Below are 16,773 nucleotides of genomic sequence, written 5' to 3' on the forward strand. Positions count from 1 at the left end.
AGAATCAACTACAAAAGTTGTCATTCTCCAAGGCTGGGAACTGCCAGGATCTGAGATTAGAGAATGAACAATGCACGCTACAGGAAAAGAGCAAGTATAGGGAGATGTAAGGATAAAAAAGAACAAATCCGAGCTACAAGTAACATCGGGTTCATGAACAGAGCAGTAACAGAAACATGTTCTTCAAAGAAATAATTTTGGTCATTTGCTTTCAGTTAGGCCCTCTTCCTTAACCAACTCTATTCTCCTGGCTAGGAGACACACCATACCACATAATTTCTGGCACAGGATTAGTAAAATAGAAGGATGGCCACAACTGAAATGGAAACTATCTTGTCATCAGTTCTGTTGGCCAACACACACTAACTGCTGGAAGTATTCTGGGAATAGTTTACTTTTTTTTTTTTTTTTTTTGGCAACAGAGAAGAAAAGGCAAAAGCCATTCTGGTCGCTACATGCAACACCAGCAGCCAGGAAGTGAATGTGAGGAGTGGAGGAAATTGCTGCTGTGCCACCTACAGCATGCAAATGGTTTCTGTTCAAGGTTACAGTCCTGAGACTCTGTTAGTAACTCCAGCATTGCAATCAGATATCTTATATCTAGCTTCTCTCTCTCCTCTCTCCCTTCCCAAGAACTATGTTTTTCTCACCAAAATGGATTTCAACAGCCAGTCCATCCCCAGTGCACCACACTAAACAAATGACTGCACAAATAGCCAAACTTGTTTACTAAAGATAAAATCTACAAGACACAGACCACAATATTTCTTAATACCAGGCAATGACAGCTGTATGTGGAGAGGTTTTCCAGTTACTCTCATCACAACTACACTTCCGCAGAAATTGGAGGCAGAAGTTGCTACCATGTCATTTTTTGTTACATCATTGGAATGGTACTGAGTAATAAAACACATTCTTCACAAGGCTTCTATTACAAGCTAATCAGTTCATCTTTTAAGTGAAATAGCTGGTTTTAAGTATACACCTGATACCTACTCTTTTCAAAGTATCACAGAACTGGTAGGGTTGGAAGGGACTTCTGGACATCATCTTGTCCAACCTCCCTGCCAAGGCAGGGTAACCCACAGCAAGTGACACAGGAACACATCCAGGTGGGTTTAGAATGTCTACAGAGAGGGAGACTCCACAATCCCCCTGGGCAGCCTGTTCTAGTGCTCTGACACCCTCAACATAAAGAAGTTCTTTCTCATGTTAAGGTACTTCTTATCATTTATGGGCACTGCTGGGCACCACTGAAAAGAAGGTCCCAGTTAGGCCATATTTACGCAGAGGGGAAAAAGAAACTACGTAACAATTCACATATTAAAAAAAAAAAGTCAAAAGCACAGTTAACTCTTCAGAAGACTATTACAACATTGTCTTGAAAAGTGATATAAAAGCCCCCATCTAAATGGGTCAGCAGTTCTCCTAAATAAGTGTAGTGATAATCACTTGCAAGTTATTGCCCATTAAAAAAAATCCACTCTACCTTACAAATCCATTCTAGAGAATTCAGCATTGTAACACTCAAACTCAGCACACTTCTTGCTCTAAAGCACAAAATTACTTCTAGATTGAAAACACAAAGCTTTAGGACATGCAATAGTCATTGGCAGCAGTTAAGTATCTTTGTAAGGAAATAACTTACTTGATCGAGTTTCTGAAGTGGTCCTCGGCAGGATTTTTTACTGTACAACTGTTCAGCAACCACAAATCTGCTTCAGCAGAGTTGTCTACACAAGAGAAAGAAACAAACCTGTGTTAAGAATTATTTAACCTGTCAACTCCTAAATTATATCATATAAAAAATCCTGAAGTTAGCCATTACTAATAAATTGGCTATTTGTAAGATTACTTTATATTCATTTACATTCTTGGAAAGGGTTTTTTGTTGTTCTTTGTTTTGTGTTTTAGGAAAAAAAAGAGGCACATGAGCATTTCCATTGTAATTTCTTTTTAATTTTTTTGCCAATGGGGAATGAATTGTTATCTCATTTACCAGCTGAGATGCCATTCGGTTGCACATGATGGAAAACAAAGTTAAGAAAAACAGTCACTACTCCCAGAAATGCATACTTCCAGAAAGATCTTGCCTAGACAAAGGCAAAATTAAGTGGTCAACAAAAGCAGGTTTCACTAAGACAATAAAATACCTGCTTCAGTTCTACTGTGAATTAATACTACAAAAGAAACAAATCAGAATTTATAAAATGTGTACCTCTACTAAAGAGAAAAGTTAACATAGCTAGTTTGGAAAGAAACATACATATTTCTAGTTTTGATTATATCTTAGTTATGGTATAATTATACCTCAGCAATTTTCAGATAAAAGATATTCATGCAACCAGTATCTGCCTCCATTCAGATAAGGATATTATTTTCTTCAGGATCCAAACCTTTCTGTATGTTCACAGCCTATTGATATCTAAATTCATTAACAGAAATGAACCTCAGAATTATCTGCAGAAGCACATATATAAACTCTAATCCTGTAAATCATGACCTATAGTACAGAATTACTAGCATAGTCACTATCCTTGTGAAGTTAGAGCTTCTTTTTTTGAACAAAAGAATGAAGATAATCGATCTCAAATAGCTCAGTGCTTCAGCATTCATCGGAATAGCTTGTATCAGTTTGGGTAAGAAAATTCATGTCACTCGCTACTATTCAGTACATTGAGCACTGAAGTATTGGCTGACATACCTTTAAATAACATAAGCCAGTAAGTAATAAATACAGGTAAAACAATTCTTAGGATGCCTTATTCGAATTGACATCTGCTAAAGCAGGAGAAAGCCCGCCAAGACTTAGGCATATTTACATATGCACTCATCATTAATGGATCCATACAGGCATGAATATCCTTTTCCTCCATGCACATATGACGAAATGCTAAAACTGAAAAAGATTTGTCTCATTGACATTTTCTTCAAAAATCATTTACAATTAACTATCGGTCACTTAACCTATGAATCAGGTAAATTGAAAATAATACATAAAATGCACATAATGCTAAATAAGGGAAAACATTCAGGGGGGTTCTAATCATTGTTGACCAAGATTACACTATTAATTTGGCTAAAACACAACTTCTGTGACAGGGAAAGGACACAAAGCAGTCATCAAAACAACATTCAGACCTTTAGCTACTTTAAACAAAGCAAGTATCTGACCCTGTCAAATTTTAGCCTACACAGAAGTCAAAATAAAAATGGAACAAGATAAAGAACCTCTCCTCCAACACAGGCTGTATGAAAATTATGTTTTTAGACTAATGAACAGACTCATTTACTATTAGAAAGATAATCAGAGGTTAAAAAAATTATTAGGAATTATGTACAGATGAGCGAAGAAACAGAGTTTCAGTGTTAGAAAAAGAGTGATCTCTTGGTCTAGTCAGATGCACCAAGTATGAAAACAAACACATTTTAAAAGTAGTTTTCCAGTAACACTGCCAAAACTTTGTATTTTTTATTCTTTTCAGCAGCATAAAATGTTTATAAACTCAGCCCCACACCCATAACACACCCACCTGAGAATTAGGGGTGGGACACAGACACACAGTAAATAGCAAGAGGCCAACATTTAAGTGAGACATTCCATTTAACAGACTACAGCTGCAGTAGCACTCATACACCACCGTAAAGCACAACCATTTTCAAGAGACGTCATTATTCAGAGGAGAGATGCCTTGATACAGAGAACACCAGTCCTGGGCTTGGTTTCAGTGCATCCTTGTACCATGGTTTCCAGGTGTGCAGGAAGAGACAACACTGTGGCAATACTTCTCCCCTAAAGCCAAAATCAAAACCCTCTCTTCGAAACAGCATTGGAAGAAGTAACACATTTAAGTTTAGAAAGACCTTACATACTAAGCCAACAGGAATACATACAGCAGTTTGGTTTCCAGGCTATTAATATACTAACTCCTTGACTGACAGTCTGAGGGACAACTGCAACACTTTATGTATTTAACACATATAAAAAAGTCTCCCAAATACATGTAAATTCATTTCTTCACAGGCTTCAGCTCTGCAGAACAGAGGATGCAAAGCAAAGGCTTTTACAGAATAAAATCTCCGGAGCAGTTTTGGGAAAAGGAGTCTCGTTCATGTACACATCTAGAAATCATTTAAGGAAAATAAAAGTCTAGCTGAAGTTTGTCCTCCCCTTACAGCAACAGTATTGTTTTATCATATTTAGTTGTTCTATTTCTGCATTTATTTTTAAATCTTTTTTTTCCTAATTAAGTCTCATACTCTCTCAAATGAATATACGTACATACAAATTTTGATTACGCATATATATAAATATACAGACACACACTTATGAGTTACTCATTTATTAAATAAGAGTTCATATCACAACTCTTCAAAACGATAGCTAAATTTTTTTAGTACTTTACTGCCCTATTCATACATAAAATAATTGCATGCACTGGTGTAAACGCACCACAATCTACTGCATTTTCTCAAGAAAATTTCAGTTAAAAAGAAAAAAATTGCCAACAGGGCCTTTTTGTATCAGGTTGCAGGAAGAGCTGAACATTTGCAACATTGTGGGAATAACTTGTCAGTGGTCATATTTTGCTTTGCAAGGCCTTGATAGATGTGTGGAAACAAACATGGACCAAAAGAGCAGACTGGGCTTGGCATGTATAAACAACATCTTCTGGCTTCATTATTACTAAACATTAAGCAACACCAGGGTAACAATCTTTATTCAGGGCACAGAGACTGGATCAACTGGCTACCTATATATATGTATAGGCATATGTGTGCATGTATATATATCTATGTGTATATATACGCCTGTGAGTGTTCTGACATGAGTAGTTGCTACTGTTCAGCGTTGTCCCCAGATAAAGACTCAAATAGCTTTGACAAATAAGCTCAGGCTTCTAAATACATGCCTACAGGGGCAGACAGCCCTGAGGTTTCCCTGTTTATACCCCAGGCAGACAGATAAAGAGCTTAGGTCTGGATGGGAAGCACGGCATGAATGTGGTGCTGCACCTACTACGGCAGCCCACGCACCCTTCCTTGGAATGTCTCCACCTGCCACCTTTTCCAACTCCACAAGGTTTTTGAGAAACCTCCAACATTTCAGTGAAGAACACATGCCTGTGTTTGAGAGCTCACACAGATCTGAGTGAACAGGACAATCTAAACTTTACAGAAGGTTTTCCAGCAAGTCATAGAGACTGTGACAGATGAAAGTGAAGCAAGAACCATAAGTACAGTGAACATCAATTACGGTAGTGAATATGATACGGGTGCATATATCCTGCAACAATCTTCTCTAAGGGGATCTTCTTCAACTTATTTTTGCCATATATTCAGCATAATGATACTTTAAAAATTATGATATTTTGCTGCTGACCTTTTTTTTTATGATCTACTTAAACAGTTTCCTTCATGATAAGACATTTCTAGGAAAAAAAAAAGGATATGTCAAATCAGCCTTGTATTAAATGCTCAAAAACACAACTCAAAACCATGGCCTTTTTGTGACCATGTGACAAATCTTTTCCATAAAAAAAGGGCTACAATGGAAGTAAACCACAAAGTCTATCATACTCTCTGAAAAACAACATAGAGTACAAAGGAACCTAAAGGTCATGGAAACTTCTGAACACTTAATTGGGAAACTCAGGAAAACATGAATTGGCTGCATTATGCAACACTAAGATGATAAAATGGCAAGAGTCTGAAACATCAGTATACCTACAGAGGAAAACAATATTTACAATTCTTTTCTAACTAACAGTGTAAGGTTTGTTATCATTACAGAAACCATAAATCAGCAGAATTTCTTAAGAAGACCGCAGTAATACTATCAGCTGAAAATTAAACAACTGACTTGGGTATGCCCTGGTCTCTTAACTTTAAGTCTTTTTTCTTCCAATTCTTTTTCCAAAACTTTGTTTTCTTCTCATCCCCCCCAAACCACATCTCCTTGAAAAATCAAAACACTCACAAAGGAAAAAAGTAGAAGAAACACAGCTAGTGAAGCCCTAAAAGAACAGCCCTTCTTTACTTTCTTCATCACATCACTCCTCTCTCTGCACTGGAACCACTACCAGATTTGCTCAGCACTGTTTGCTCAAAAAACATGACTCATGACTAGTCTGACATCCTTTTAAATACTGTACATCAATCTGAGAAATTCAACCTGAAAGCAGATCTTTCTCTGTAATCACTGAAGGCTCTTCCAGGGCCTTTCCCTCCAGCTGTCCTTATCCTGTTCCTAATCTCTCTGTGAGTTTTCCTTCTCACCTTTTCTGATTTTCTTACTTCTAATTCTCTTACACAACAAATATACCTCCAGTTTCTCTGTTTCCATGTGCTGTATTCTAGCCTCTGTTCCCATTCATGGACCTCCCTGTTAAACACTTTGTCCTGTTCATTCTTGCTTCCAAAAGAGCTCTGCTCCCTCCCTTGATACCCTGGTTGCCATTTTATGCTCTGGAGCCAGATCCTGTAACATCCAAGGTATCTGAAATGTGTGCCCGCAACTGTTCTCCATGGGAATCATCTGCACGCAAAAAACACAAATATCTAAGCATGAGGACACCTCACAGCCAGTTACAAAAGTCATGGAGCATCTTGACTGGGAAAAAGTTGCCAAACTAATTCTTTTCTTTCAACATCCCTGTCATAGAAACCCACTGTCATTCAAATTAGGTTACTGAAATTAGGTACTGGTTAATTTAATGGTTTCTTGGACCACTGGGCATTGAGAGACCTCAACAAGTACTGGGAAAGAATCAACAAGTATTGGGAAAGAAGAAAAAAGCACAACAAAGTTGAGAACAACAAGTTTGGGGTTTTATTTGTGTGCCTTTCCTTGGCACACAAAATACTTAGCTACCATTTGCTAGTTGTCAATATTGTATCAGATATAGTTAACTATCAACTTTCATGTCACTTGCCCTACAGAAAAGATTCCAAGCAAACAAGCTCTTTCCTTGTGTCTGCACCCTCGACAGCAACTACAAATCAAAACCACAAGTTATCATGAGTTTCCAGATGGTACTTGTTTGAAATCTCAGAGACACATTATCAGTTCCCACCTCTGAAGACGTACCATCCATTTGCCAACACTCAAAGGCATGCCGAAAATACTAACTTTGCAGATTGCAAATGTCTTTCAAAACAATCCCACTCATGTCTTATCAATAGTATCAGGATGTAAAATATAAAAGAATCAACTGATTGCAACATGACTTCTGTTTTCTCATTAAATTTCTGAGATACTCTGGACATAACAAATTACTTCATTCACAATTAATGAGAACACAACAATTTGGTTCACCCTCTATGTGTGTTATTTAAAGTTCCAAAAGGAAAACCAGGCTACTTATCAAATCAGGTAATCCAGACAAGCCTTCATGAAAAAAATAATTCTCCCATCAGGCAAGAGCGCCGATTTAAACTACAAATATGCAAACTTGCCGTTTTTATTCTCCATTAACATTTCCATTACTGCGCTAATTGTGCAAGTAAGCTTTTTTGGGTTTTCTGGTTTTTAAGAAATTGAGTATTTTTAGCAAATTCATTCTTGAGCAGGCAGACATCTCAACAGCAGCTACTGCTGGACTATAAACAGGTTTTATAAAGCCTTCCAGATCAGGATTCTGTGTCTGCTATCAAAGGATATTTCTCACTGTCCAGCACCAAAACAGAGGTGCACAGGGACTGCCCACTGAACACATCACATACACAGGAACTGAGCACGTTTAAACACACAAGATCTAGCCAGTTAAAACCCAGTAATACACTACTGGATTCAAAATACGACATGTTAAATCATTGCCTCTCCTCATTTCAGTATAACAGATAAATAACTCAGTTTTATTTACTCATGCTACTTTCAAGACTGAATTTTTTCTAAAAAAATACTGGTTTATTTCCAGTCACCTTTGAAAACCATTCCCAAAAATAAGCACATACACCTCTCTTTTCAGCTGTTTAGGGGGTATCGTGCAGTCACTGGGAGAAACTACTAAGCTATCAGTTGATGTCCATTCAATCTGTTCGTGACCTGGAACTTCGCTGTACCACTCCTTCCAAACAACAAACTCCTTCAAAATATATTTGTCTGCACTATTTATAAATATAATATATTTATAAATAGTGCAGACAAAAGAATCTGTATTCCAGAGCATGCCCATTAACAGAATACTTCAGGCCTGGCATGGGGGTACTGAACATCAGACAGCATAGAAGAAAAAGCACATGAAAGAATAAATTTAGCTTCAAAACATTGATGATGATAAATTTTACTTCCCACTTCTACTCTGCAACCATCAGTAGCACTTACTCTTATTTATACTGGGATTTTGAAGTGAGTACTCCATTCTCTAAATACTTTTCATCTCTTCCCTAGATGAAGCACAGGCTACAGTCTGGGTCTGAGATGATCCTTGGAGTAAGCCACCTTTTTCTCCCACTTTCTAGACACTTGTGCCAGACCAGCAGGACACTCCAGCTATACGGCTTGCAGCAGCCCAGGGTCTGCACTGCAGCACCCAGACACACAGAGCTGTGTAGGAAGGCTTCAGCCTATCCATCCTTAGCAATACCTAAGATCCACAAAGTAAAGAACAGGAGAACTAAACATACTTTAAAGGTTTACCTTTTAACAATGTCAAAAATCCAATTAGATTAAATAACTTGTATTTTCATTCCTTCTGCAATGTGCAGCTGAGTTTTCTGCCTCTGCACCCAGCACAGACAACATGAACAGACAAATTACTTTGGTGTTTTGTTCATCTTGCTATAATTTGCTAGATTTTCCATGCAATTACCTGAGGGTAACTTGAAGTTGCAAAATTATTTATGTTTAAAAAGACTAAACCTAGAAATGTTTCCTTCTGAAAAGCAGCAGGTAATTACACTCTTAAACTGCAGTACCTGTAAGACATTTCAATAATTCCCCCATATGACTGAGAACTCTCCCAAGCCCACAGCCACTGAACAACTCATTCCAATCAAGAAAGAGACTGATCATTTCCATATCTTACCTGTTCGCTATCTTTGTTGATCAGGAAAATATATATATATACTTCAGTTCAACTCTGAGTACAGTTCTGTGTGGCATAATCTGCTGCAATTTTAGTCTACATTCCACAGTTCCACTTGTCTTGTCAAACAGCTCCCAGACAGACATTTTAAAGGCACAGAACCTTGCAAGTATACAAAACCATGACCATGTTCTAAAGGAAGCTTATTCCAACATGGCATGACCTTTATGGGCTACTCTTTTCTCATGGCTCTTTTTTGATATAAAATAGTCAAAGCTCACTCTGTACATGGTATTATATACCAAAGGTAGAAAATTTAGGCTGAATTTTAGCTCATTCCTTCAAAATGCAGACTCAACTACTCAGAGGAAAGTGGATCACGCAACTATTTCTTGAACATAGCAAGACCTTAAAACAAGAGAGAATAAATCTCGCTGCTAGCTAAGGGGTATGTTGGCAGAAAGCCTAAGCACTGCCAGTGGCTGTTCAGTGCAGTAACACCTAATGTTAAGGTACCCAAATTATCCTGGTTAGCAGCAGATGCAGGTGCCATTAGCATGGTGCTCTAAAGTGGGCATTTCATCCTGCTCTGGAGCACAGGCATAATCTTGAGGCATTCTAAGAGTCAACTGGTCCTTTCACTTCACTGAAGACTTAATGACCAGTCAATAATTTCAATATGCAAAGTAGTGATGAGTGATTTATCAGTCTCTCAGGAAAAGTCCCATTACATTAGAAACAATGTCAAGTAGCCTGTTTCAGCCAGGCTATGCTACAACAACACACAAATAATCCGACTCATTCTGATGATTAATGCGGATAGAATTTGTTTTGTTGACAGAATTTGGAAAAATCCCAGAAACTCCTCCTCCTCTGAGTCTTAAGCCTGCTTGATATTTCAGAAATAGCACATACAGTACAACTCAGTGCTTTTCTGTCCCTACATACAGCTTCATACGCAAAACACACGTTATTCAAATGAGCAAATACAGACTGATTGCTTCTTAGTCACTCACAATCCAAAGCCAACCATCAACAAAACATCTTGCACAACACCGCGCAACCAAAGTTTCAAAGCACATTGCAAATATTAACTGATTTACCTTCAACACCCACATATTAAATATGCACCCTTCCCTACACCAATTCCTTTTCATCTTATAAATGCAGACAAGCAGTTACAGAGTTTTCATAACTTGATCAAGCCACACAGGATGTCTATGCAAACAAGCCAAGATCCTAACTAAGTTGTCCCTCCCTTCAGGCCTGTCCCTGAACACAAAGCCATTGCCTAGATTCATATGCACAAACTATTTCAGTCTACATCTTTTAGAGGCCAGATCGGTGATATCCAATAAAATTTTGACAAGTTTAAAGGCAATCACAAAACCCAACCTTTCAGTAATCTGGGTTGCACAGCAAATCAACAGAGAACACCAAAGAGCAGATCAAATTGACTCCTTTGTATGGGACAAGGTCCAAAAAAAAAAAAAAACATTAAATCCCCCCCTCCCCCTCTAAAAACCAACCCAAACAGATTACAATTGCTCTAACTCCCCACGTGTACTCAAACACAACTCTTGCAGATGTGTTACCAACTGTTGGAGAGCATCTGTTGAAGCTAACTATGGTCTTAGAAGGATGACAGCTGATGTGTGAGCTCCAAAACAAATTCCAGATTTCACAGGGCTCACTGAAAAACAACTGTGTTCTCATTTTTGATACAACACCTCAGAAATCTTCACTTGCTTTATCTGTAGTCTCAGACTTACCTGGTAAAAATGATTAGAAGAATTCGATTGTTTTGCAGATCAGAGTTTCTAAAAAATTGCTAAAATTTAAATGAAACTGCTGATGTTGAGACCCACAAGACACAAACTGCAAGTCAGAAATGTCATCTAAACTATTTATTTGAAAATATCACATACTGTGATGTTTAAGGTACAAAAAAACCGCTGCAGAGAAGCATAAGCAGGTATTTCATATGATGATAGCAAAGACATGGGTAAACGAAAAATGAAAATTTTATGTTTTCCACTAAACATCATATGCTTCCATATGAATTTACTGTAAACAGCAGCAAGTATTTCAGAATCAAGAAAGATTGACTGGAACCTGCCCCAGGAATATAACTTTAATCTCCTTTAGATGTAACACTCTGATGAACCTCACTTATACAAATGCTTCTATCTGCAGAGCTCATGGAATGTTAATGGATCTTCCTCACCATGTCCACAGGCTAGAACAAAGAAAATATAAATTGAGGGTTGTTCAGTCCTATCAAGAACCCAGGTACAATCTGTTGGGCTAGGCACAGAAAAGAGAAACCAAGGGCCTTTATAAAATGCAATTGCATCACTTGAATTACCAACCCAGAGGAGCCTTTTGCACTTCTAGCCCCTGCAATCCACAAGTAAATCCAACAACAGGAAACTCAAAGCAGTGAAGTAGAAGATTCTCAAGCACAACACATATCCCAAGCAAATAGGAAAAAAACCCTTTGCTTCATTTCCAGTGTAATACAAAATAGATCTTAGGTAATTAACATTATTCATTTATGGTTTCATTTCAGGCATAAAGAGAACAGCTTTACTCCGCAGATTTCTTACTTTTTCAGTACATCTAATTCTGTACAAGTTGGCCTATGGCACTGAACTTGCACATTTCCACAACTTTCTCATCTCCATTCATTTTCACAACAGCCAGGATTAGGACTGTGCTACAGTCTACAAAATAAAGCCAAATTTTATTCCTGTATCTGTCTCACAATCTTTTTTCTTGGAATTCTGTCTGCATTAAGTTGTACCTAGAAGCCTTTTATTGATTTCAAATGCCTTGCTTCCACTTATTTCTCCTGATACCTAATGCCACAGGGAATATGGATTTAGGTTCTATCTATCACTTTTAAAAGAGTTTAAATTATAAGCTATTTGAGCCAGATACGTCTAAACACTTATTAAATTGTAGCTTCCGGCTACTTATTGACTTTTTCAGAACTACCTTCACACCTCATCTATTTTCTACTTTATCAGTTTTCTGAAAAGCAGGAGATATGGGCTTAAGGTACCATACCCAGCAGCCAGATAAGCCTCTGCTGTGCTTAATTCCCAACCATCATCCCCAGTTCAGACTATCAGCAGAATTTAGTGCTCGTGAAAGCTCCAGACTGAGCACAGCAGAAATTAAAGCTCACTCTTTACACGCACAACCAATGTAATGCAGCACAGCAATCAGCAGTGCAAGCTGCTTCACAAAATCCCACCAACAGGTTTGAAATAAGCTTCACCTGTAGCTTGGAGAAGTAGCAGATCTACTTCTCTGCCCATTTAGCCAGAATAGTAAGGAAATCTGTGCTTGGCAGAGGAGTAAAGATGCACTGGGAAAGAAAAGCAAAGACGGCATAGGCAGGTGTGCAAAGGTGTATCCCAGCCCCTCCTGCCCTTTCTCCATGCCCTGACTCATACTGAGCAGACACATCAGCCCATGCAGCTGCTACAGAGCCATGCCTTCAAGAGGCTGAATAGTCCTGTACCAATACTGAGATACCCATTACAGCCTCACACATCATTGCTCTATTCTGTCTCTTCTCAATTTTGACCGCAGGTTTGATATCCTTCTTAGAGACAGTTTTGTTAGATTATTATCATTTGTACAAAAAAAAAAAGCCAGAATATATTCTTCCAGTACTAATAAGGCTGCTTGCAGTAAGACAAGCCTATTTTGAAACTTTCAGCAGCACTTGTATCAAAAGTTAAAACATGCCAGTTTTGCATAGAAAAATGTAGCTTTATGGCCTCAGAGTGGTTCAATTTCATCAAGCACAAACCAGTTCAAACATTATTTCAGACATGTATTATTTGATGTAACAGCAGCTCCTAAAAATAAAAAGAACATTTTGACAAACAAGAGAAGGTGAGTGAGGATCCATTTTCTCATCTTATTTGGAAGCAACATTTCAAGATTTCAAAGACTGTCACAAGGAGTAATGCTGGTGTATTACAGCAGGGAGAGCTGCACTTTCTGCATGCACAGTGCTGTCTAGCAGTTCTCTGTTTCCTTCAAGGAAAAGGCAGAAGATTTGCTGGAAGAGCTCCACAGGTCAATGACATAAGGAGTCAAAATCTTTTGGGTTATCTTCTTCCTGCCCCAGGCTCCACACTAGGAGTATCTTCCTTTGGCTGGATTTACCTCTGTCTTTCCTATTTTGAAGGCAAGGTAAAGAGTAACAAAAGAAAACCTACATTTCATTACACAGTTCAAAGTAGTCAAGGTATTGAAGAAGCCATTTTGACATTTCTCCTTTCCAAAGACTGAAGATACTTCACTTCCTTACTTTTAAGAATTCAAGGCCTGTAGTTACCCACAATTTAATTTATATTTTCTGATGTGAGAGGGATCTTCATGCAAACTCCTCTTTTTTCTATGTCAGTGACTGAAGCTTAATGTGGTATCTCCCATGATCACTGTCTTTCTTTGCATATTTATATCTCACAACTTCACAGTCCTTACAGCTGTTTTCACTTAGCACATGTTTTCTAATTTACCTTTTCCTTGCTTTCGAAGATGAATTTTAAAAAACAGCATATCAAGTTCCTACAAGTCACATAACCCATCCCATTCTGGCACATTATCTGCCCAAGTGCTTGATACTGACATTATTTTTTTTAGAAAGCTTTTGGTGAGACAGGTAAATCATAAAAAAAAGGTCAAAAAACAAAAGCAAACTATTTTTTTTTAATATATACTTTGCAGAAGTAAAAATGCTTATGGGTATAAATTCCCTTGGCTAAAGGGTTAAAGTCACTTCCAGCAGGAAAAGACATTATCTGTTTCTTGTATCTCATCTTTAGTCTCTTAAACATTTCAGAAGAGAAAAGCCCAACAGTAATTAATCAAAAGTTGCTAGATATAAGGGGAAGTGTTACGGTGCCAACAGAGGACACCAGAAGGCCCATGACTTCATGGAAAGCCTAGACTACCTATCTTCAGTCCATAAAGCTACTGATTTGTAACCAATGGTATTGGTTTGTAATTAGACTTTATTTATTTCAACTGTCCTTGAAACCAACCCTGAGAAAACAGTACAACCTCGAAGTGCATTAACAGACCCCTTTACGTTAGGAAAGTTTAAAAAAAGTCACCTGTGAGTGCTACCCTGTCAGGATGCGTCTAGCAAGATAGAGAAACACAAGCGTTAAATCAACTTTAGGGTCAACAGCACAGCTGAGCAGGATCTATCTAAGCTGAAATACAGCTGGTAATCCAGCCTATCAACACAGCATGGGTCACACAGCAGAGAATGCCAGCAACAGACAACACAGAATCATAAACTTCTCCCACAAATGCAGGCAGAGCAGACCGCTTCCTGTCTTTGAAATCACTTCCTCTCCATTTCAGGCTCATCCACACATTCAACCTTTATAAAGCACAGAAGTTAGCTGCCACAAAGTGCTTAACCCTTGGCACTCAAGTAAAGGTCCTGCTCTAAGGTCTTCCAACTAAAATTCCATTCAGATAAAAGTATTTAATACTGTTCTAAAACCAGGAAAATAAAGATACCATGAGACAACCATGTTAAATTCACCTTTTCACATTGTCTTCTTCCTCAGCCACACCAGCTCTCTGCTAGCATCTCTTTAAAGTTCTGTCAACATAGGTATTTAGCCAACAAGGCTGTAATTTAGATTGAATTTAAGCTCTATATATGTAAGGGCTATAAAGCTAAGTTACTTTAATGTTTAGTACCTAAGACAATATATGGCACCCTGCCTACCACTCCAATGGCCCTTCTCTTACTGAAAATCAATTATTGCCATAAAGTAACAAGTACTTCAAATATATAGCATCTACTTGTAAACTGTAGAAAAAAAAGGGCGTTACTTTCTTTTAAACATTAAGTGCAAAGAACAAAAAGTATGTGCTTGATGTAAACAAAAATTAAAATTAAATGTCTTCCAAATGCCAGAGATGAGAATACAACATCCTTTAGCTTGATTTAAATCAGATTCATAAGAATACTGTCATGTGAAAATCCTTTACCATTACTGCCACATTCCATCTGACTCCAGGAAACACTGTGATGCTTTCCAACAGATACAGTCAGGAGAACATTTCTCCTCTCCTGGCTGAGGAATCGCAGTGGCCAGAATGAACTACATGCAGTGTATGGACAATTGACCAATATCCACACAAAAAGAAGTGGTCTAATGGTAGCTTGAAAGTGTTAATCACAGTATTCCATCAAGAGATGTTTACAGTCATTTTTAATAATTTATTTCACAAACCAAACAGCATTAGCACTGACCTGAACAGTTAAAAATGATGCCATGAGGGGGAGAGAGGGTTTATACATGTAATGGTAGTGCTGAGGAGGCAATGGAGAGGTAACAAAGGCAGTATACAGACTGACAGAAAAAAAAAATCAGGAAATAAAAACACTAAAAGCCCTACCACTCCAGTACAATTTCCAACCATATTTTTTCATGTTTGAAAGCAAAGTATTTGTTACAACCTGGATACAAATCTGCCGATATTGCTTATTAAAGATGACATTTTATCACCAAAAAAAAGAAATAAATTTAAAAAAATTAGTAAAGTTTGTTTGTTGTTTCCACCAAGTCTGGATTTAAAAAAAAAGAAAAAAAAAAAAAGAAAATATCTGTACTCAAACTTACATTAATATATTCAGAAAACAAACACCACAGCACTTTCATAGAATCATTTAGGTTGGAAAAGACCTCTAAGATCTCAGAGGTCTTACCACTGCCAAGTCCATCACTAAACCACGTCCTTTACTGCCACACCTACAGGCCTTTTAAATACCTCCAGTGATGGTGACTCAATTATCTCCCTGGTCCAGTGCTTGACAACCCATCCTGTGAAGAAACTTTTCCTAATAGTTAATCTAACCCTCCCTTGGTGCAACTTGAGACCATCTCGTCTTGTCCTGTTGCTACTTGCTTGGGAGAAGAGACCAATCCTCAGCTCACTACACCCTCCTTTCAGGCAGTTGTAGAGAACAATAAGGTTCCTTCCGATCCTCCTTTTCTCCACGCTAAACACTCCCAGCTCCCTCAGCTGCTCCTCATCAGACTTGTGCTCCAGACCCTTTCCCAGCTCCACTGCTCTTCTCTGGACACGCTCCAGCACCTCGGTGTCTTTCTTGTGGCGAGGAACCCAAAACTGGATGGATACAGGACTTGAGGCACAGCCTCACTGGTGCTGAGTACAGGGGGAAGATCACTGCCGTGGTCCTGCTGGCCACGCTATTGCCGATAAAGGCCATGGCCACTGGCCTTCTTGGCAACCTGGGCACTGCTGGCTGATATTCAGCCGCTGTTGACCAGCACCCCCAGGGCCTTTTTGGCTGGGCAGGTTTCCAGCCACTGCCCCCAGCCTGTAGCGCTGCCTGGGGTTGTTGTGACTGAAGTGCAGGACCCGGCACTTGGCCTCGTCGAACCTCATACAACTTGCCTCAGCCCATCAAGTCAGCCTGTCCAGACGCCTCAGCAGAGCCTTCCTACTCTCCAGCAGATCTACACTCCTGCACAGCTTGGTCCACAAACTGACTGAGGATGCACTTGATCCAGTTGTCCAGATAAACAGGACTGGCTCCAACACTTAGCCCTGGGGAACAGCACTTGTGACCAGCCACCAGCAGGATCAAACTCCCTTCACTACCACTCTCCAGGCGGACAGCTTCTAATCCAGCAAACAGTGCATCCATCTTAACCATGAGCAGACA

General features: G+C 38.6%; 1 protein-coding gene across 5 annotated transcripts in view; it reads right to left on the reverse strand.

The window, feature by feature from the left end:
- Positions 1-16,773, reverse strand: part of CDKAL1 (CDK5 regulatory subunit associated protein 1 like 1) — a 383,214-nt gene that overhangs the window by 310,802 nt on the left and 55,639 nt on the right. For all 5 annotated transcript variants that reach the window (XM_042048977.1, XM_042048978.1, XM_042048980.1 and 2 more), the window contains one exon: positions 1,649-1,733. In XM_042048977.1, the coding sequence (XP_041904911.1) occupies positions 1,649-1,733 (85 nt within the window). The remainder of the gene's footprint in view (positions 1-1,648; positions 1,734-16,773) is intronic.

The sequence above is a fragment of the Corvus kubaryi genome, unplaced genomic scaffold (assembly GCF_017639235.1).
Source record: "Corvus kubaryi isolate FWS band 111438036 unplaced genomic scaffold, C.kubaryi_AGA036_p1.0 69, whole genome shotgun sequence".
Taxonomy (NCBI): Eukaryota; Metazoa; Chordata; class Aves; order Passeriformes; family Corvidae; genus Corvus; species Corvus kubaryi.